Genomic DNA, 24,133 nt, shown 5'->3' with positions numbered 1-24,133 from the left:
ATTAACTAGGCCTGGGTTTGTGGGGACTTAAATCCTATGTTTGTAAAAAATAAAATAAAATTGTTCTGAATATATTTTATGGATACCTTGTAAGTACTTGAAAAGCTCCCACCCCCTTCTCCCCCACCCCCCCTGTTTAGTCTGCTAGCTTTATACATATTTATATGGATATGTATATATTTATTTATATATGTCTTTTAATGGATTGTCTGTGAAGCTTTTTCATGAATTGTTTTTTTAATATGACGTAATTTTCTAACATTTTGAAGATTCGCTGTATCATTCATCTGATTCCTCTGTACATCATATTTCTTTTTTGTACCACATGAATTCTCAATAAAAAAAAGGTATAAAAGAAGGGTTCTGTGATAACACTTGTAGCAGTATGGAGGAATGGGCTGAGGCATACCGTAACTGATCAAGGTTTAAGAGGATGATCTCAATTTTTCTCTGCCCCATGGCAAGGTTTATTCTGAATAGTAATCGCTAGTCGATTGTTTGTGTTTCAGAGCAGATGTAGTGGTAGAGCCATTTTTGGAAGAAGGTTTGTTTGCAGCTGCATTTAATAGAAGGCAAGTATCCTGAGTAGGTGTTTTGGATGTTATGGGTGCATGGTCTAGGGAGTCAAGAAATGTTTTAAGTTCTTGTGTGTCATGACATTCTTTAGGTCTGCTGTTTATTGTTACTGAGCATTAGAGGAGGGTCTAGTAGGCCTTATTGAAGATCATGGTGTTTAAGTCTGAGGCTCAGTGCAATATATTTCTTCTGGGCAAGGTTAGTCTTGAAGTAGAAATCAGCCGCTCTTTGCTGTTTGGAGGATTCAGTGTGCTTGCTGATGCCTGAGGTAACATAGGCCTCGAGTAATTTTTTTTCTTTTTAACATTGCCTGAAAACCTTGAAATATCCCTATTGAGGTGTTGGGACCAAGTTTTTTTAAAAACTCAACATGTCTTTTTCATCAGGTTCAGGGATGCCGTTTAGACGTATATTGTCATGTCTACTTCTTTCTTCCAACTCTGACTTTTTTTTTGTGGTTTCAGAATTTTGTTGCCCCAGTCAGAGCATTCAACACTATGGATTCAAGGGCGCCTATCAGCCCCTCAGATCTTTCTGGTTGCAGGCGGAAGGCTGTAATTTCTGTATAAAGGGAATTCAGCTCCTTATTTGTAATTATTGTAGACTTCTCAACTATATTGATTTCCATCAGTTCCTTCATTAGAGTGTCTAAAGCCACTTTCATCATGGAGAAGTCGCTCTCCAATAGAGAGGTTTTCTTGTAGCCAGATTGAGTTGCTTCAGAGAACAATAATTGTGTAGACACTTTTCTGCCAGAGATTTATTCGCTTCTAGGCCTTTAAACTAAGCATAAAGGTTCCCAATCAGTGACATGAAGCTGTTGGGCCATAATATATTGCCCAGTATTGTTCCTCGAACAAGAGATGTGGTTATTGGGTCCTTTTCGACTTCTTATGAAGGGCACGAGATTCAGGTCTCATGTGAACATGGATGTAGTTCATGCACCCAGCATATGAATACAAGGCCCACCTCCTATCCCAAACCAAGATGGAGGATCACCATGTACCTGGTCCTCCGTATGTGTCTGTAAATCTTTATAGAAGGAGGTGACCGCGTCAGGTGGTGGCAATCTGGCTAGGAATAGTTCTGGTCAGGGACTGTGGGGATGTAGAGCTCAATGCAGTATAGTGGTGCTGGAGGCGGCTTACTGTAATGTATTGCTGCTCCGGCAATCCTCTCACCAGAATGGCAAACTTTGTGTTCCCCTGGAGCTGTACTGTCGGTGCAGTCTAGACTGCTTGGATTCGCTTTGTCTGCATTCCATGTGAAGGACTCAGGATGTGTCTGCTTGAATCTCTGCACTGGGTGATGATCACATATCTCGCAGCTGTTGAAGCTGCTTTCAAATACTGCACAAGTCTTCTCTCGTGTTAAATGAAGTGAATCTTTTCCAGCTCCATAGGTGTAGAGCGAATAGGACACATGTTGTGATGTTTTGCAGGGCATTCCTCTCAGATCCTATTAGAGGGCGGTCATCTATGACGTGGCCATACCCCGCCTCCTGATAATCAATTTAACAAAGTGGGGCAAAATGTCCTTTGACTGTAAGTGCTCTCTTTTGACATTTTTAAAACGCCTTCAGAGTACAACTTCTACTCGTGGCCAGCTCTCTCTTATATCTTTCCTTGTGAATACATTGAAAAGTATTAAATGAAATGATAGTAGTGCTCCTACATTAAAGCACTTAGAAATTGTAAAACAGTGGTATTAAGAACTCTATTAAAATGTACTTATAATAATATTTGACATTATCATGGAAAGACCACTATTTCCATTGGCAGCTCCCCTGCAATAGACATTGTAAGAGGGAGACTTGCTCTTTCCTTCACTTATTTGTTAGCTTTCTCTCTGGGCTAGAATGGTAGAAGCGTTTGAGTGCTTGGCATTTCCGTGCTGAACACATCCTTGGATACAGGTTATTCCCTTATTAATGGTCTGGCCATCACTTCTATACGGAACCCCTTCAAGGATTTCAGAATCCACAGAGGCAAATATAAAATTGGAAGTTGTCTCCCTTCATAGACATCGTTCCTAATGAGAAGTAATTTTCATTGCCCTTCTACCGTCATCCTGACTTACCTTAAATAACCCTTTTCCCTGACAGAAACATGGCGGCTTAGAGCAACACTAGTTACACCTTCTGTGATTTGTTCTGAAAATGTTGAACTTGCTTGGGCATATTTGGTATGATTTCAACGTTGTCAATCTGTAATGGAGGTTAATAGTCATTGGTTACATTGTTACTGATTATGTATTAATTCTACTTATATACCCATAAAAATGTTATGCTGCGTAAATATGCATAAGTGAAGATGGTAAAGAAAGACTGTTTGTGGGTAATGAATTTCTTCAATTGTTTTGCTTTTTAGATTAAATGGGTATAAGTGCATCACAGATACACTCCAGGAACTTGTGAACCAAAGCAAAGCTGCACCTCAGTCTCCAAGTGTGCCAAAGAAACCTGGCCCTCCAGTACTCTCCTTGGATCCCAATATGCTGAGCAACGAGGAAGCAGAACAACATGTAAGGATTTATTGTAAACATTTCAAGTACATTCTTAGCATGGTTATTTCTTCTTGTAATTTCCTAACCTTTTGATATATTAAAAACATATCACTGTTTTGTAATGACAGAAATACCCACCATAATCTTTATAGCAGAGACATGTTGAATGAAAATTGGCAGCCAAAGTCCTTGGCCATCCGGTGCTAAAAACTTTGCCTGGAACAGATCTGTTAACAAGTATTTCTGACCTTTTCTCTGCCTTTTCGCATTTGCCGATTCCCTCCATTTCTCTTAAACATTCTGGGTTTTATGCAGACTAGACTTATCTTCGCACATCTTCAATCCTATTGTTTGGTTTGTGTTAAGCAGAGGAAAGTTGTGAAAGGACTGTGACGACAATATTGCTGTGTTGCAAACCATCCTAGATAAATATGTGACCATTAAATCCCAGATCGTATATGCTGCTTTTATTGACTTTTCCACCGCATTCGACAGAGTGGATAGAGGAACACTCTGGAGAAAACTTAGCAAAATGGGTATCCCGGACAAACTACTACACATATTAATATCACTACATACAAACACCTGGTGCCAAGTTCAAATGGGAAGGGAAAAGGGTCTTACTAGTTCTATCCCAACTCCAAACGGCCTTAGGCAAGGATGCTTTCTTGCTCCCCTACTGTTTTCCCTTTATCTTAGTGATATGCCTCAGCATTTTCAGCAGATATGCAACTTTCCACCAAAAATTGCCTCCCATAAAATACATACTATGTTATATGCAGACAATGTAATTATATTAGACCTAACCCCATTTGGCTAGCAAAGGAGCCTTCAGGTACTCCACAAATATACAGAGGAAAATGATCTAATACCGAACATTGCGAAAACAAAAGTAGTCCCATTCACAGGAAGGAAAAAGAGCACCAAATTCAATTGGTCCCTAGGGGAAAAAGGGTGGACGTGGTAAACTAATATACCTAATTGGGTCGAATCTTCACTAAGTCTCTACAGAATAGGCCCCATACTCTGAATCTGACCTGGAAATCCGACGTGCATGTGGGAGCACTTTCACGGTTATACGCAGCATCTGGACAAAGACACTTTTTTTCCATGCTTAAGGTATATAGCGCTAAGATTCCACCAGTATTATCATACACCCTCGAACATATACCAACAAGCCAATGGAGCTTTTTAGATCTAAAAGAAGGAAAGATCCTACGTAAATTAACAAAGCTGTCCCAGGCGGTACCAGTACAAGCTCTCCGACTTGAGTATTCACTAACTAGTTCCTATGCCCGAGGAATTGCCAATATCATCAGGTGGACGTACAATCTCCTCCACGCGGAAGAAGGAACGCTCAGATCCTTGCTCAAAATAGAAACATTTGAACGTGAATCGTCGAAACGTGTATTCTCAAGAAATGTTTCAACCGCTTTCAAGCTATCAGAGACTAACATTAATTTGTTACTATCCTGGACACCTGCCCAGCTGAAACTCATTTTAAAGCACTTTACTCCAAGACTTAGTTTTAATATTGACTCTCAGTACTGTTTTAAATTGCCTTTATATAAAAATGTCGCAGAATCTATCGTTTTTAAGAAACCTCAACAGTATATTAAATTTAACCTAAGCCACGGGACCAGTAAATCGATTGTCCTGCTCAGATTTGGAATGCTTCCTGTAAAAAGTTACATCCAGGTGGCACTCAAAAGAAAGCACTATTTGTAATTTATGTAATGGTGGAGAGCAGGACTTGGAGCATTTACTGTTCACCTGCCCAAATTCGAAAGTGGTAAAGGCAAAAAAAAGGTTTTTACAACCAGTTTACACTAAATGTAGAATTAATTCAGTACAGGAAATGATTATTTTATGTAAAGCTCTGCCAAATGAATTTGTATGCTATAATTTTTACAAATTTTTAAAACCATTTTTAACTTTGTATTAGAATGAAAACTTTTAATTGACGGTTTAAAATTGAATACGGTGTATTAATTATTTGTGGTCCTCAGTGGAGAACCAACTCAAATAAAATAAACTTGACTCTTACTAGTTGCATGTATATGTTTAGATATACAAGTGTGTGTGTGTTTCTTTTTGTTGTGCTTCAAAGTTCATTGACTGTAACTTTTGTTCAAATTGTGTTTTATTGTTTTCCCTGGTGCAAAGGAAAACAAGACTACAGCATTACCATTGGCAGTATCACAATCATAACAGGCAACATTAACTATACTTAAGACTGTACAGGAGAGTCATACCCCCTGCAATAATGACATAGGTGTAAGCAACGTCCACAGGGACCAGGGAACTCCTCAGAATCCCATCTCTTCTGACCACTTAAACCCTCCTGAGCAGCTGATCCCTGTATTTCCACCTCCCCCTCTTCACCTTCCCCATAAGCATCCCGTGTGTTCACCTCCATCACCTTTTCCCTCCTTGACAAACCCATTGGGCCCCCCATGTAATTCCTTAAATCCTTTCAGTAACACCAAGTTCTAAATCCCCTTCTACCCTGGACTATCGAATATGTGTCTCTTCCACCAGGGCCCATTCATCCACATCCTTATCCCACAGAGACACAGAGGGTGCAGCCCCAGCCATCCCATAGCCACTTGCCGCTTGGCAATGCTTAACACCAGCTGTAAGAATCTCCAGTTTATCACCCCCACCACGAGGTGTCTTAACCATACCCGGATAACATTATCTTTAGGAATGCTCCAACGCAATGCCAGTCATACTGCCCAGTCTCGTCGTCGCCCAGTACCCACGCACCGTGGAACACATCCAAGCCATATGCATGAAAGAGGTGCCTGCTGCCCCACTTCACAGGCTGTCTGCCGACCTATTGGCATTTTGTCCACTCAACTTATTTGGCATCAAATACGTGTGATGCACAAAATTGAAGTGAATTAGTTTAAACCTAATGAACAAGTTTGCATGTCTCGACCCTTGCTTTGTCTGTGACCAGATCCGCCAGCTTCTTATGCCCAAACCGGTCTAGCTTTGCAGGCCCCCTTAGCTCTGTCCTCCTTAAAGTAATCCATAAAACATGGACACTAGCTGCCTTGCATCTCCCTATGTCAGCAGCAGCTGCAGCATTTCTGACCGACGGGGGCCTCTGGAAACCCCTTCCAAATCCCCAGGTCTATCTAGCAAGTTAAGCCTATTTTAAGAACCGTCTCGCTGCTACTGCAAACTCAACGCATGCATCCTCAAACGTAACAAACCGTATGTCCCCGTATAAATCCTCCAGTGCGCCCCTTCCCTTCCTAGCCATGGACATATTGTCGCTAATGCGTTTAGAGGGCACTGGGGGCAATATATTTAGATCATTTGTAAACGGCGGCCTCTTCAGGACTCTGCTGATCACTCTCTCCCAAATCATCGCTGTCTGCCTCACCAAGTGTGGGAGGTGCAGCACCACATTTTCAACCCCATCATCAACAATTCCAACAAGCGCGCAATTCCACATGCTCCCTTTTCTCCCAGTTGCCGTACTCTGTCACCGACTGCGCAGTGGCTGACAGTTGAGATGCATAATAATACAACTCAAGGTCAGGGAGGCCAATGCCCCCCTCTTCCGTGTCTAATTTAAGGGTTGCCAGTGCCACCCTACTACTCTTTCCCTCCCAGACAAGGAAAATCAAAAAGCTATCTAATGCCTTGAACGTAAAATGGGCAATGGTATGTTTTGAGTTCTGCACAATACACAGGGAGAAAGACCATCCTTATGACAACGATCCAACCCGCCACCAATAGAAGCAGCATTTTCCAAACGGCAACAGACTTTGTCAGGCCCCCCCAACTTCCTGTCCATGTTTTTTGCCTCTTTCCCTTCTCACCATGTGCTACCATAATCCCCAGGTATCAGAGGCCCTCTGTCTCTCATTTTAACCGCAATAAGGGCAGGTCAGGTCCCGGACTATTGCGCAGAGCTCCTTGCGAGAACAGGAGTATCTTATTACTATTAATCTTGAGACCACCTGCAGCACCAAATTAATTGAATTTTTCCAGCAACAGCGGCACAAAGTCCTTTGGCCTCCACAAATATAATAGCACATGGTCCTCATAAAGTGATACCAGATGCACACTGCCACCTATCTTTATACCATAATCTAGCATGTCACTGTGGAACCTCACCTCTAACAATTTCATGGCCAGTGCAAACAGTAGTGAGGAGAAGGGACACCCCTGTCGTGTACCCCTCTCCACTGCCCCTGCCCCGACACCAGCCTGCTGCTACAGACCCAGGCCCATGGTGCACTGGATAGTGCACCATGGTGCACCAACAGAGTAAAAGAATGGTAGATTTCAACCATAGTGCTAAAAACAATGAATACAGGCAAGTATAAATATGTCCGTAATAATGCGTACTTCTACGATGCAACCCTAGATGTACACAAGTGTACCTAGCATGTATGTAGGTGTAAAGCCAAGATCCCTCTAGGATAAAGTTGACCCCATTACCTGAAGTGAGAGACTGTGGGACCCCGTCTTGGTCTCAAGATGGTCACCCAGCGAGGGATGTCAGACCATTGCCCCCTGGAGTGTCTGCATGCAGAAACCTCAGCGTCTTGCGTCAGTGTGTCAGCTTGGAAAGTCTTTTTTTCCTCTCCTTGCCGCATGCAAAGATATGGTGTTCATATACCTAAAGTGGTACCCTCAGGGGATCTACCTTGCTGTGTCATCTCAGACTCCGGATGATGGAAGGAATTACCCTTATACATAGTTGTTATGCAGGAGATGGTATTCCTGCTGGTTTTCCAAGAATTCTCATGCATAATGAATGAGGCTAGTTTTCAGGGAGAAACCCCACGTCCTGTAAGTAGTAGCGTAACTAGGTAAAAGATCAGTCACAAGAACCGTTATGTAGTGTAATGTTAGGGGAAATATAGGTGAAAGGTTTGGTTGCTACCTGAGCCTATATTGGGGTACCTATATGAAACCTAACCAGGGCTGAGAGGTGTTATGCCAACTTGTGAGAACAGATGCAACCAAAAAAGTACATGATGGACTGTGTGTCTGGCTGTGAGCCTGACACCCTCACCATCCCTTGGATGAAAATGGAATCCCAGAACAACCAATATGGAGGAAAAGATCATCAAGAGATTCCAGAAGGGGAATTTTGAGTCATTCAGAATCACTGGTGCCAGCTTAGGCAGTAGTAAACCCAGATTACGTTTGCACTTTATCACCATCTAGGCTTCTGCACCTCACAGAAAATAAGGTGCTTTCATTGAAGTGTTTCGCATACGTGTAGTTAGGAGGTGTGCCTTTGATGGAGGTTGTGACAGCAGAGTAAAATACTGTGAAATTGGGTAGACATAACTGAACTCTATGAACTGTGCATTTACATCAATTTCTCACTTGGAGTCAGAGGGCAGTACTTCGAAAACGTAACTAAGGCCTTCAAAATGTGTTTTTTAGTGTTACATGCCGCAGCGAATGGTAAAGATTTAAAGGCAGAAGTGCAGCAGTTTCTTTGAAACCTGGTGTTGGAAGGTGACAGTGTCTCTATTACGGGTTTACGTCATACCATACAGGCAAGAGAGTATACATGAGATCAGAGCTGGTGTAACAGGCCTACATTGGCCAGTGCGAACTGGTGGCAAGTGTGGCCTCTAAGAATGGAAATATATATTTAAAATTATACATCTTTCCAGACTTAGGCCTTGTAACCGGGAGACACAGACTGGAACTGTAGTTTGTAAAATGAGCTGATTACTTTTGGAGTTGAGGCCTCTTTATGGTTTCCTGGTATGGCTAAGACAATGATGAGAGGGTATTTTTTTTGTGAAATTGCAAGGCTGCTCATCTATCAGGAGGGACTCCAGACTGTGTTTATTAGCAATATTGGACATACTAGAATCTGCATCTGGTTGAAGAGAGCTTCACATTGTACTGTAGCTAGCAAGGAATCAATTATGCCTATTCTTTTAGCTTTCAAGTCCTTTATGTGAAGTAAATTATTAAAGGGATTGAAACAATTTTCTCTACAATAATGATATTTTTATTGTAGTGTCTTATGAGTTTTTAATATGATGCTCTTTTGGTTCCTACTGGACTCCGTAGCGCTGTGACATAGTTGTTAGAACAAATTGCACTTAGCTTGGTTTAAAATTTGAGTTTGAGGTTACACATAGAAGAATAAAGATGTGTAGTATTAAGCTCTGGGTCTGTCGTAGTCATTGGCGATGAGATAGGAGCTAAGTAACACGAAGAACGACCATGCTCCCCCAGAGAGTTTGCTAAGGTCTAGGCCTGTTTGTACGTGCCAGGTGTGTTGCTGTCGAAGTACGAATCAATACTTCATGCATGTGGAGTCGAAGCTCAGGTTGAGCCGCTGTAAAGCAGTGGAAGATTATGAAAACTGTGCAAAGGATCTACACTTGTTGGTCAGGCCAGACGTGAAGGTACTATCTACCACGCTAGATAGAATTGTATGTTATGCAGAGGTGCTCTGAGTAAGTCAGTAATGAGTGCAAAAAGTAAGCCACCATTAAAGACAAAAGGACACAAAGTGATGTCTACATGTAAAAAAGAAGTTATGTCTTAGATGTTGATTTTTTTTTCCACACTAAGGTAACTATCATGCCATTGGACAGATATGTAAAGGCTGTGGGAAGAAGAACCATATTGTGACAGTTTGATAAGAGAAGAAAATGTAAGTGCATCACAGCACAAAGACAAAATTGGCACCAAAACCTTCCAAAAGCAATGTTCGACGCACACCTACAAAACCATGTGGCAACATCATTTGAGACAAATCGATACTGAATGAAGTTAATCATCATCTAAATCACAGTCAAACTGTTCATCTGCCTCAATATTGAGTGAAAGTGAACAAGATGGTTGTCACCTCGACATCTAGCTTTACTGCAGAAAGTAGGGTGGTGCTGACTCATGCTCTCTCTGTCTGGAGGTGTTTATGTTGTGGTGCTGGCTAACAAGCTTTAGAATCTGGCTGTCAGTTCATCATCTGGAAGGGTTTCTCAACATCATGGCAGACAAACTCAGCGGGTGTCATCTTGCCAACTACGGGTGATTTTGGCTTCCATAGTTGGCTCAGGGATTTTCGTTGTATGGAATAATCCTGTGGTGAACCTTTTCACTGCAGGTTAGAACACTCAGTGTCCAGCGTTTTTCACCATCAAGTTCCACCATCAGGGTCCCTGGGGAACACGCACCACCTCTGATGGGAATTCCGCCTTTGGTACATGTTTACACCGTTGCCTGGGTTCCCAGGTTCTCTGCTGAAAGTGAGGCATAGCGGTACAAAAGGGGGTGGTGATGGACGGAGCATCTGAACCAATCAAACACTCACACCCAGTCAACAGATCTGGGTTTAATCCATCACCGGCATAGATCATTCTGACCCTGAACACTCACCCATTTTGGTTTCCCCTTTCTTACAGGCTTCTTTACAAGCAAAGTGCCAGGATTCCTCTTCTGAACAATTTATGATTTATTTATGGTGATTGAGCAGAACCTGCTGAGTGACTTTTAATTTCTGGCTGAAATTGTGAGTGAAATTTTCGCAACTCGCTGCCCTTCCACTAAGTTCAGTTATTCAGGACGTTTATCTTTGTTAACCTCCTTTAATGTGGCGTAGCATGTTGACTCTTACCAGTCAAAGTTGTCATATCTTCTATTATTTGTTTCGGCCCTGCAACTATTTGTTCTCAGTATCGTTAAAGGTTATTAATCTGCCTTCTCAACCGTACCTCATTTACCTGACCGCATGTTGCGATGCATTTCTTTCTAAGATATTTCCCCATTCCCTTTGTCACGCTACGGTGGGGTACAGCTTCTTACTCTGAAAATTGTTGCCTATTGCAATCACTTCTGCACTTTGCCTGAGGGAGATTCAGGCTTGGTTAGTTCAGCCCAAGACCACTCCACATGCAACTCCATTTACAACCTTCTTCCCTGACAGTTTGGACCAATCATCCTTTCTTCCAAAAGTGGTTGAGGGAAGGGGATTTTTGTTGCAGTACCCCACCCACCCACGTTTTGCCTGATTTCTGATAACTAAATGTGTAATGGGTTACTGCTAATCAGGTTTCAGTGCCTGTGTTCTTTCCCAGAACTGTACCTTTGTTTCCACAGTTGTCACACCACTGGTACACATATAGGCCCCTTGTAAAAGTTACCAGTGGTACTGTTAAAAGGGGTTCCAAAGACAACCGGTAACCAAAGACCCCTTTATGTTGCCCGGCGGTATCGCCTCTATGACCCACCAATATTAATCAATGAAGAAGCAGGCGCTGGAGACTGGAAGGCGGGAAACGAGGATTTTATTCTCTCCGGAGGAGAACACATCAATTCAGACAGCAAGTATCGTCACGAGGTGCTCTAACCACATCTCTGAGGCCTGGCCTCTTATACTGGAGTTTACGACCTTTATTACACATAACACATTCTCGCAATACTTTAGTACTAGAAAGAACATCCTCGGAATCTCCCCTTCAGACCCGTTCCCACATACATTTACAGTCGGATTCCCCACCCCGGTCACAACAGGTGATAGTTGTCACACAGCAGGGCATTCCGCCGATTCACGGAATGCATGGGGTTGATCGGATCTCATGGGGTGGGGGCTTTGATCGGTTCGGGGGTCTTTTGATGGGGAGGGGAGGCTTCCTACTGTACGGGGTAATAAACAGTATCCGCAGAGCCAGGTGGCGGTCTGGGAACAGGGAAGACAAACGGGGATACAGGAAAAGGGGGTTTGCATCAAAAGGGTTTGAGGCCATGAAAGGAATGAGGGGAGGTGTCGCGCTGGGAACAGGATGAGATTCAGTGGTGAAACTGCGCTGGAGAGGGGTTTATGACCCAAGACATGAGAGAGCGGGGGTTGTCAGTGTGCGGGGGAATGCTTGTGAGGTTAAGAGAGAGAGAGAGACGCGCTGGCTATCAGCGAGGGGCAGGGAGGCCATGGCATTCAAAATGGCTGCCGCTTACGCGCACGACTGGGCTCGAAAAGGTGGCAAGATGGCGCAGATAATGTTCACCAAGATTGTATTCATTTTTCACAGTCCTCCCTTTAACATTTCCAAGACATCTTGCTGGCCTATTTCCTATCTACACCTATATGCAGCAATCACAAGTAAGGGAGAGGGGACTTAGGCAAAGGAACTGCGCATATACATCATTTTATAAACATCACATTGAAAAATCTCATCATCTAGTAAGCGGGTTCATTGTTAAGTTGGTTGCAGGAAAAATCATCATAATGCAATATCAGACTAGAATTACACAGTGAGGGCGTCGGGTACAGATCATAGAATAAGAACTGGTGAGTTATCATATAAGTAAGTCCTTTGTATACGGCGGGTGCATAGTCAGTCCAATGGCGATTGGGAGAGAAAGGAGATACAGTAAAAATGTCAGAGTTCTCGTTGTCCTTTGTCGTCTTCTGTCAGCACTGTTGAGCATCTGGATTACCTATCAACAGAAATGTTCATGTGGATTGAGTCGTTGGAGGTCTGCGGGCAGGGGTACTTTTTGTTTTGTTTCGCCAGACCCCATAGGAGCAATGCGTTACGGTTTTGGAACAGGTGCACTTTCTTTTGTAGCGCAGAGCATTGATTTGCAATAAAAATGCGATTGTTCCAGAATTGTGAGATCTGTTCGTGTCTTGAGTCTCTGTGATGGGCATTTCCTGTTGCTTCCATCATCTTCAGGGTGTTTGGTAGCGGGCAGAACCACAGACTTTGTTTATCTTTTCTTCGGGGGCGACCCTTGGTGGAGTTCTAGGTCACCGTTCTGGGGTTTAACATAGTTCGTGGTCTATTTAGTCGGAGCTCCCTCCCTTCTGACGCAGGGAGTACTCTTCTCTGGGTAGCTCAGTAGGATTTGGAGGAACTTGGGAGTTCGGATGGAAAGGTGCGGGTGTGAACAGTCCTTATGGTAGGTCGGAGGAGGAGGGGATGGAGCAAGGCCAGGTCGGGAACAGATCAGGGGGAGGCGGAGAGTTTTCGACAGGCGAGTCCGTAACCATGTTCAGAGAGCGGGGGCTTTTGGCACACGTTGATCATATAGCAGGGGCTTCAGGTCAGCCCTTTCCTTAGCTTTGTCTGAAACCATGCCCCGTCCGGTGTCTCCTTACTGCTGTGGTCTCGCCTCGGCCTCCGTCGCTGATGTTCCACAATCCGCTGTCAGGCCGCGTGCTCCCACATCCGGTCTCTTTCTCCTCCGACAGTGATACCCTTAAATGAGTTTTGAAAAGACAGTCTTTAGAGATATTGCAGAAGAAGGTAATTACATAAGTCTAATTCTCTCCCAACACCAAGCAACTGGGGTAGGCACTCGCTACATTGGAGATTCTTGCGGCTAGCGTATAAGCAATTGATGATGGGTTTGCTGGATTCCTTACAACTTCCTTTTGTGGCTAATTCTTTGGCGCTATGATGGTCATTACGTTCATTTGTAATAGGTACGAGGTCTGGTACTCATGTATTGCATAAGTCTATTATAGTAGATGTCAGTTCTTCTGGTAGAGACCTATTTCCCTAGTACGAGTCTTGCAAGGCTAGGCTGGTCTTCAGGGCCTTGTATTTTACGAAAAAGTGTAACGTGCTATTCACCATAGTCTGATAGGCATCCTTCTGAGGGGTGAACATAGGCTAAACAAGTTTGCATTACATAAAAACATTTTATTATCAACCAGGCTTACTGCAACAAGTTCTTTCGATTTTCAATCTAATTTTCAACTTTGCACACATCCTTCTAACTTTCTATATAAATCCTCGCAACCTGGTTACTACAAAAAAAACTCGGGAGGGGTGGTTTGAAACAATAATTATTAAACTTATCCTCGGGGAAGGAGGGATCTTATGGAAAACGATGAGGAACACAGCGAATCGGAGCAAGGGGCATTCTTCAAGTCCTCGTTCAGGGTGGCTGATACCAAACTGGGGGCATTTTGGGCAGATGGGGGTGTCTCGATCATTTCTTACAGCTTGGGGTACGGAGACAATTTTCAATGGGAATGGTCGCATTACCACAGACACATTTTATCATAGAGGCCACTGACAAATAGTTCCCTGAGGGTGGGTCAAATTTAGGGAACCTTAGTCGTCTTACCTGTCCCTTTCCTATCGGTCAATTTAATTTTCATCCATATTTTAGCAGAAAGGGAGAGGTAGTAACGTGGTGCCGATACAATTTTATTTAGGACAAATTTGTGCAAATACTTGTAGTATTTGGGGCCAATCAGGAGGCGCACCAGGTTCGCCAATTAGGTGCCAGTTGCTAGGAAAAGGGAAAGCGTGGAGGGGTGGAAGAGTGAGTGAGAGACAGACAGAGACAGAGAGAGATAGAGTAAGAGATAGAGAGAGAGAGAGACAATAGGCAAAACAGTACACATGGGACATAGAGAATGACCGTGTATTGTTTGGGCTATTCAGTGCGTTACCCGACGTTTAGGCGTTTCGGGTCTGTGTTAGGAGGTAGAAGGCATGCCGTTTCGGGACAGAAGAGCATTAGACCAGGTAAAAAGGCCGTGAGAGCGTCCTCATTGCGCCGTTTTGCAGCGCTAGTCCGTCTTCATGCATCGGGCGTGACGTGGTTCCAGATTCCTTAGGATACTCTAATCGGGATTCTAACGTAACCTGCAGAGGGAAAAAGGAGGGAAAAGGGGGGAGTGGGAGGACAACATTCAAACACATCAAATGTATGGGCACGAAAGTCCTTTACTTACTGCATACTCGTATTCATCTCTTCGGGATATAATCCCTTAGGGTTCTGGTTTCCTAAAGTCATGGGGGCAGGTAATGTGATAGGTTGTTCATGGGGAGGTTCGAGGAAGGCATTAAGGATCGTGTGTAGTGAAACGTTAAAAAAAGAGAGAATCAGAGGTGCCTAGCGTGAGGTACCCGGGTTTGTAGATGTATCCGGCCTTCGGGATCCCTAAATCATTCCCAAAGCTGTGATGTTCTAAAGCATATCAGTTCGTCGTTCAACCCTGTACCTTAGTACCTTCGATTACCATATCTTTATAACAATTTATCAATCACCCCGATTTACTTTACCCATTCCCAGAAGTCGAGGTCCTTCTTCAAACGTTAGTTCCTGGGCTTAGTCGCATATTTTGGAGGCAACGTATCATACCTTTGATTCGATCATTAATCCAGGGCCGAACAACCACTTCTTCAGATAACCTTAAAAAGAGGAGCAGAACGGTTGCACAGAAAAACCCTCCCACCGATACCCACATTTACAAAAGTATGCGATGCTTATTCATAGTTGTTAAAACCTTTATTTGCAGAATTATTCAGTACGTGAAATGTGAGAGCGTAATTCATATTTTGGTCTGATATGTCGTCGATGGAAGCACATACAGTAGGTGGTTATTTTGTAGCACAAGAACATGTAAAAAAGGTCTAATTAATTATTTGCAAGTAACCAAAAAACATTTCATTGCGTGACGGAGAAATCAGGGGCATTTCAGTTCATAAATGGAAACACAGTCGAGCTCATCGTAATCACATTTCCTAGATATATACCGTGGGTATGCATCATAAGCGACGTTATGTATCAGTTACAACAAATATCGAAAATAGATTGTTCATTGAAATCAACATTTTACGGAACCCTTCTTAAATGTTCGCCAAGTGAACCCTCCTCCCTTTAACATCGAGTGCGCAATGGTTCGTACATATATATATATATATATCTTAGTACATCAAGTTTCATTAGCTAAGGAACACCACGAGGCATTCGTTAGTTTCCATTGATACCAGCGCCATTTTGGGCGAGGCCGGTTTAGTCCGGAAGTAGCATCAGGGGCAAAATATCCCCGACAATTGGCGGTTTGGACCAGAGTCCCTTTCGGCAGTTCAAAAGAAAGCTGTGCTAACAGAGGGGCTGGTGGTGTGGACTGTCAATCAAGAGAGGGAGGGAGTAGAGTCTTTCTTACCGGGTCATGTTGATGTTCAGCCGGAACTTACTCAAGTTCGTTAGCCCATAATGTTCCTGGGTGGTTCAGACGGAAGCTGATGCAGACACGAGAGCACCGCCATCTTGTTGCTGTGCCGTGGTTATTTCATTTGAGATCAATGCAACCGTTCCTCACCGGAAGCCTGAAGGGGTCGAGGGCCCTTGGGACTTTGGTAGAATCTTCAAAGTCGAGGGGATGTTTGTCGATGGTGGGGGCTTGCGCCCAGGTGGGCAAGTGCCCGAGTTGCAACTTTGGACAAAAGTTATTCCAGCGGCCTAGACCCGCCTTTTCGAGGGCCCAGACGCCATTTTGAGATCCTTGTGGCAGCCACCTTTGCCGTATCCATCAGGAGTGGAAGGAACTTCTTGTGATGGCGGAGGACAGAGCATCATGTTGCTGGAGCTGGACATTTTTGGTTCGGGGCGCCAGGGTGCAGCAGTGGAGCCTTCGTCTGGGGAGGTGAGAAAGGCTCGTCTGTGCCGCCTTCCTTTCCCGGCGCATCCTACGCCGTCCCTTGGAATCAGGGGCGCACATGATGACCACCCTACACCCCTGATTCCGACTCTTGGGGGACCACTGTACATCCGGTGCTCCGCAAATATGCCCGTCGGACATTGTATGTCCTGTGCTGCGTAAGTATACCAGCCGGGTCTTGTATGTCCTGTACTGAGAAAATATACGAGGCGGGCATTGTATGTCCTGTATTACGGAAATATACCAGCCGGACATTATAAGTCCTGTGCAGCGCAGGTATATGGCTGCCGTCCGGCTGGAGGACATCGGCGCCGGACCAGGGCAGGGAAGCCTCCTACCTGTGGAGGTGGAAGAGGCTCGTCCGCGTCGCCTCTTCCTCCCTGCCCACCCTGCATCCGTTCGATGGAGGAATTCGTGATGGCCGGACCAGAAGATACGAGGGAGGGGGTCATTTGCAGCCGCCCCCTCCCTACCTGCGGCCCGGGGGACGCCATCCCTGGAAGGGCAGTATGGGAAGACCATTTCATTTGCCTGCTTGGTGGAGCCTCCAGGACCTTCTCGCCAGCAATCTCCTTTTTGGCCCATGGTTGCTGGCAGGCCCCGCCCCACACGTGCTAGGTGTTCCGGATGGGCGGGACCATCGAACTGTTACATTGGAGGACTTCCGGAGTGAGCATAACACGTTTTGTATTTTTCCTATCAGTAAAGTTTGTTTTAGTGAGAGTTCTACTAGTTATTCTATTTACCGTTGGTTGTGTGTCTTCTTTACCGTAATTAAATCCTAAGTTTATATAATAGACGCTTGGCTTCCTTGAGTCTTTTCTTTAACGGGGGGTTGTTTACACTGACCTGCAGTTGTGTTTGTTTTTCAGAGTGGGGGAGCAACAGAGAGCAATCAGTCCCAGAACTCTAACATGTCGTTAAAATTGGCCTGACGAAATCTGTGCCACCGAGCATAATCAAACGGGGTGGTCCTGTCTGTTCTGTCTGCACTAGTCTGATTGGTTTTTATCTCACGTCTTTTTCCTTTCTGTCGGTCCGTCCTTTCTGTCAACCCTCCATTCTTACCTATGCTTTGCAGAGTCGGGCATTGGGCTTTCCAGTGTCCAAGACATTTACAGAAAGCACATTGGTTTTGTTTTAAATCTGTCCGTCCTGTGCGTAATGTCGGGGGATTACCTTCGGGTCGTTGTGTTCCGGGGTTGGCTTGTCGGCACATCCCTTTACACCGTTCGCTTTTCATGTCTACTCCTCGGGGCAGTGCCATCGCTGGCCCTTCCCTTTGCCTACTAGACGTTTGGAGGGTTATCCGTCGTGTCCCCTCACCTTTTCTGAATTCGTCGCCTTCCCTTTGTTGCGTGGCTTCTTTGCGCCACATACCGAGGCTATCGAGCATAATAGGTGTTGTTTCATTCCTACGAAGGGCTATTTCTACTGTTTCTATTTTGTCGAGATCAAAGGATCCTCTCAGTGGCCACTGTTTTTCTCGATCCCTTTTTGTATAATTATGCCACAGTTCACTATAGGCTATAGCAATTAATCCATGCTTCATGAACATGTCCTTATTAGGGGTGCCTTCCAGCGGAGCCGGATGGTTCATCTCTAATAAGCGGTCCGGGTTAAACAGGCTACTGACCAGTGGGGAGAAGACAGGCATGACGGATCACAATGGGATAATAGTCAGCACTACCTATCTTATCACTGCGCGCAAAGACTAGACAGAATATTTCTATTCTACGTTGTTTGCACGTAGTGAATACCTCATGAACCAATTCTGAGCAATCAATCAACGTTAGGTCAAAAAATAAAAAATCAATATGGTCAATGGGGAGAATAAGTAGGCTCGCAAAGGTTCGCGTCACCTACCCTTTCACTATCTGTAAAGAGGGGACCTAATCTTCCCTGTTTTCAGACAGAGAATCTCCAGAAAACAATCTATAACAGTTAATCAATGTTAGGTCAAAAATAAAAAATCAATATGGTCAATGGGGAGAATAAGTAGGCTCGCAAAGGTTCGCGTCACCTACCCTTTCACTATCTGCAAAGAGGGGACCTAATCTTCCCTGTTTGTAGACAGAGAATCTCCAGAAAACAATCTATAACAGTTAATCAATGGGGGGGGGGGCAATTGTTCAATGGGGAGGGGGAAAATAGGTCCGACGGGTGCGTACCTATCCTTCGCTGTTTATAAAGGGAGAGCCTGTTGTTTCTCCGTTTGTAGACAGTGAATCTCCAATAAATTAACAAAGAGTAATACTAGTATTTTCTCAACAATTATCAATTACTTTCAATTATCTATCACTTTCGCAATTCGTCGTGTTTACACGACCTTACCCGGACCGCATGGACAGTTTCTCGTCTTCCGAATCCAGCGCCCGATCGTCCTCTTCTCTCCGTACTTCTCGTGGCACTCCTGATGGTTCCCAGTCAGGACCGCAGATCACTCGAGAGAGGTCTGTTCGGAACCAGTGAAGTTCGGATGATCGGCTGTCAGACGAGGGTCTATCGGACAGGGTACCTTCCGATCGTTGCAGTCGTTCACTCTGTCGTCGGGACCTCTCCCACTGGATCCACGAGTCGCTGATGGGCCCCACGTTTGGGACGCCAATTGTTAAAAGGGGTTCCAAAGACAACCGGTAACCAAAGACCCCTTTATGTTGCCCGGCGGTATCGCCTCTATGACCCACCAATATTAATCAATGAAGAAGCAGGCGCTGGAGACTGGAAGGCGGGAAACGAGGATTTTATTCTCTCCGGAGGAGAACACATCAATTCAGACAGCAAGTATCGTCACGAGGTGCTCTAACCACATCTCTGAGGCCTGGCCTCTTATACTGGAGTTTACGACCTTTATTACACATAACACATTCTCGCAATACTTTAGTACTAGAAAGAACATCCTCGGAATCTCCCCTTCAGACCCGTTCCCACATACATTTACAGTCGGATTCCCCACCCCGGTCACAACAGGTGATAGTTGTCACACAGCAGGGCATTCCGCTGATTCACGGAATGCATGGGGTTGATCGGATCTCATGGGGTGGGGGCTTTGATCGGTTCGGGGGTCTTTTGATGGGGAGGGGAGGCTTCCTACTGTACGGGGTAATAAACAGTATCCGCAGAGCCAGGTGGCGGTCTGGGAACAGGGAAGACAAACGGGGATACAGGAAAAGGGGGTTTGCATCAAAAGGGTTTGAGGCCATGAAAGGAATGAGGGGAGGTGTCGCGCTGGGAACAGGATGAGATTCAGTGGTGAAACTGCGCTGGAGAGGGGTTTATGACCCAAGACATGAGAGAGCGGGGGTTGTCAGTGTGCGGGGGAATGCTTGTGAGGTTAAGAGAGAGAGAGAGACGCGCTGGCTATCAGCGAGGGGCAGGGAGGCCATGGCATTCAAAATGGCTGCCGCTTACGCGCACGACTGGGCTCGAAAAGGTGGCAAGATGGCGCAGATAATGTTCACCAAGATTGTATTCATTTTTCACAGTACCAAGGGCCTTGTGACCAGAGAGAGTCTCTAAGGGCTGAATCATGTATTGTGCCACCCTCGGATATCCCTCACCCAACACATACACACTTCAGTTGCAGACTGTGTGTTTTGGTGCAGCTAAAACTGAAGAGTCAACATGACACGCATCCCTGTGGCAAAGTAAGTGACCCCTCTGGTAGGACTTACAGCCCTAAGGCAGGGTACTCTACACCACAGATCTGAAAGAAACACGTAGTGATAGATTCATTACCTTGGAATTACCCCCATGCGTCAGACTGGATCCGGAACGTTTTTAATCAGCAGTACCCCTGCGCGTCGGTTGGCGGTGTTGTGCACCTCCGCATGCACCGTTGGCGCCGGGATGACGTCGCTGGCGCTACTTAGACACGCCCACGCGTGCTGGCATCAGTTCTTTATTTTTCAGCGCCAGCAAGCGCAGATAGAGGAAGAGCAAGTACCCCCAGTCAATTTTTGACTGAGCTTTTCAAGGCCTTATACCTCATTTCTTCGAGTCGATCGACTCCTGGTGTCATAGGGATGCCCGGCTTCAAGAACTGTGGGGACTGTCACCGCATGATGTCGGTGACGGACCCACACCGCGTGTGTCTCTACTGCCTGGGGCGCAACCACGACTCCAAGTCGTGCCCCCAACTGATGGGCCATGGCGCCGAAAACTTTGCTGGAGTGGTCCCGAAAGTTACTGGAAGTCCGGCAGTCGGCGCCGCGCCGCTCAAGGTCCTGGGTCCCGTGGTAAGTCAAGGGACCAGTCGCGGAGCAGTCATCATCATTCCTCTGGATCTAAGTCTATGCACTTGGGGTCAGGTAAGTAGAAGCATTCCAAGAAGAAGTCGAAGAAGCACCGTCGCTCTTCGGCATCCCCTCGCCTGTCGCGCGACACGGCTGAGGGTGCGGGTGGTGTCACCCCGCGGCTCTGGCGGAGCCTGCGACGTCGCCGCCCTCCTATCCACCTTTTCCGGGTCCGTCGGCGACGCCTGCATAGGTGCAAGAGATTCTTGCTGCCATGGACATACTCTTTGGGTCAACGCCGGTGGTTCCGACCCCGGCGCCACCGTCTGCTCCAGCACCGCATGATCTCCCTGGATCCGGGCTCGCATCCCGGGCGACACCCGTTAACCTGATCACACCTCCACTGGTATCAACCCCACCTCCGATGTCGTCCAGTACCACCGCTGACGTCGTCCTCTGTTTCAGCCATGAACCGGAAACGGCGCCGGAACGGCCTCGATCGACAACGATTCCGACGTCGATGGGGCCTTTCTACCCCTATGTCAGTGCTCCGTATTTTCAGCCTGTTTCACAGACTTTGGAGGAAGGGGAGGACTGGGAGGGGTCTGAGGACCCTCTTGCACAACAGTGCAGTGATGACCCGGACTGGGCAGAGGATTTGGGGGATGCCAGTTGTCTAGACACCTCACTTGACAAACTAAAGAACATCAGAAGATGTCCCCAACTATGAATGAAGATAGGGCAATAGCTCCAAAATATAGAAAAATCCACCCACAGAGCAGCTGAATTTTTTATTTTATTTATCATTAAATATTTTATCCTTTTCTTTAAAAGTAATGAGGCAGGACAAATACAAAAATTCATTCATGAAAATACATTAAATATGTCACATAGAACAATGTAAACTTTGCACACATATTCATAGAGCACAGAATACCAGCCCAGAATAAACAATGTACAGAAAATATATCAATATATGTACGCACTATATATCCAACAACCAGGGAACACATACATCAAACACATGCCATGAATCAAAAACACATCCAATTACAACAAGCATTTACAATGCAATAGGTCTCCAGCAATAAAGTTTGAGTTACTGGCATTTTAAATGACAATGCTTTGCATCATTTTTTTTTTTTATTTGCAATTGGTATATAAACATTGTTTGTGAATGGTTAACTGTGAGGTGAGGTTAGAGGTGGTTGGCAATGAAACACAACGCCTGTCACTACATCCTGGATGGGGAGGAGAGAGTATAGAAGCCCATTTGGTAGTGAGATGGAGTGTCAAAGCTAGGGAGAATATTTTCTCTTTCCAAAGGCCGCCATGACAATTGATTGTGCCAAAGTTTGTTTTTAACTAGCCTATGTGACTACAAAAGTTATCCAAACGTATGCAAATGCGCCAACCCCACTACACTGAGTCATGTTTCCTGTGCATTACACGCAAAAAAAAGCCCAGGCCGATTCCTCGCTCGCTTATTTCTTATTCATTTTATTTTGTCCATTCTTATATAGTGCAAACTCGATCCAAAGGTATTTATTGGAGCGCTTTACGAAAGCACCAGATGCATTGCACAAGGACACATTCCTTTTTTGGTATGCACGGGGAGATTAAGTGGTTTGCCCAGAATCACAGGATGTTGAGCGGACGCCAGCCTCGAACCTTGTTTCCCAACTCCAAAGTCGGCAGTTCCGGCCGTTATGCCACATCATTGAGCGAGAGTGAGCCCTGCTGAAAGGAACAAGGCGCTGCACGTACAAAAGCAATGTTTGTGTGGCAGAAAATGCCCCCGGAATCCCGCCGCGGCCGCACCGGAAGTCAGGCAAGGTCGCCTGTGACGGGGGCGGGCCGCGTCCGGACCGGAAGAGGAGGCAGGCGGAGTAAATGCGTCTCGCGGCCCAGGGCTCCTGTGAGCGGTGGAGAGCCCCGGGGCCGCCAGCAGGAGGTTGCGCAAGTGTTGCGGTGCTCCCTTGACCAAGAGGGAGCCCCGGGAAAGGAGCTGGCAAGAGCCGCAGCGTCAACTCTGCGGAGGGGGCACGAGGCACATGCCCGGTGCCTGCCCCTGCCGCGTGCTGAGAGCGGAGTCCCCCGAGATTGGCCCAGTAAGTTCAAAAGGGCTGGGGGGTGTCTCGGTGCACTCGTGTGTGTGTGTGTGTGTGTGTGTGTGTGTGTGTGTGTGTGTGTGTGTGTGTGTGTGTGTGTGTGCTCGTGTGTGTATGTATGTGTGCGACGGCGGGAGGGGGGGCTCGGTGCACTCGTGTATGTGTGCGCGCGTGTGTGTATGTGTGGGGGGTGTGCTCATGTGTGTGCGCATGCGTTAGCAGGGGGAGGTGTGGCTGTGTGCCTCTGCCTCCCAGGAGAGGAGATAGGAGCTGGCCACAGCGTGCGCGTGGCCCACTCCATCCCCAGCGCCCGGCCAGCTCCTGTCCCCTCTCCTGGGAAGCAGAGTCGCTCACAATAGGTCTCTGGCGAGACCGCGCTTTCGCGAGGTTAACGCCAGAGACCTAAAAATATATAAACATCAAACATTACAAAAAGCAAAATATACAATTATACCATACAAAACAAATACATAAAGGAAGAAGCGCCGACGTGAGTTTCGGAAAGTACCAAACACAATATAGAGATTCCTTTGTCAGGGAGCAAAATTCATTGTTTGATCAACATTCGTGACCCAGGCATGGTCATCAAAAACATTTTTTTTCCTTTAAAGAGGAAACATACTACAGTGTGTACAGCCGGGCTGAAGAGACTGTCTGTGGGAGAGAAGTTTTTAGAGAAAATAAAAAGGTTAAAAACAGGACCAATGAGGGTCAAACATTGAGCAAGACCTTCACAGTGTTTACAAAATCGATACATACACTCGAAAAGAGATAAAAAGAAAAACGAGAAGATAACGTGTTTAGAAATATATCTGACCATCTATTCATAATTTAGACCTTATATCCCATAACCATTGTGTAAAAAATCAAGAAAGAATCCATCACCGATATCATAAGGCACACACCTAAGGTAATCTAAGTGTGTGGATTCTTTTTACAGAACCTAGAGTCCAGATACATCAGGATCAACCTCCTAGCGGCCTGGTATTCCTGAATAGAGCCGACGGGAGACGATGTAGTTAAGACTGATCTGGGTCAAAAACAAGAGTACTACAAAAAACATACAGTCTAGGGTATACTGTATACCCAAAAACTAGATAAACAGCTTAAATGCGAGAATTGAAGAGTGATCTAAAATCCACACCCACATCTCTACAAGAGGGGCGCTCAGTGGCCAGGACAATACATCGCAGTAAAATGTACCAAATCTACCATATTTAGATAGGGACTAAAATCATGTAAGTGACTCAGTCAGGGATCCCCAAAAACGTAAAAAGGGAAATATGCTCCTA

General features: G+C 45.5%; 1 protein-coding gene across 2 annotated transcripts in view; it reads left to right on the top strand.

Annotated features, from left to right (window-relative positions):
- NUP155 (nucleoporin 155) overlaps positions 1–24,133 on the top strand; it is an 871,946-nt gene that overhangs the window by 544,418 nt on the left and 303,395 nt on the right. For both annotated transcript variants that reach the window (XM_086960546.1, XM_086960547.1), the window contains one exon: positions 2,946–3,099. In XM_086960546.1, the coding sequence (XP_086816672.1) occupies positions 2,946–3,099 (154 nt within the window). The remainder of the gene's footprint in view (positions 1–2,945; positions 3,100–24,133) is intronic.

The sequence above is a fragment of the Lissotriton vulgaris genome, chromosome 3_1, assembly GCF_964263255.1.
Source record: "Lissotriton vulgaris chromosome 3_1, aLisVul1.2, whole genome shotgun sequence".
Classification (NCBI taxonomy): Eukaryota; Metazoa; Chordata; class Amphibia; order Caudata; family Salamandridae; genus Lissotriton; species Lissotriton vulgaris.
This window is presented reverse-complemented; position numbering and strand designations above follow the sequence as displayed.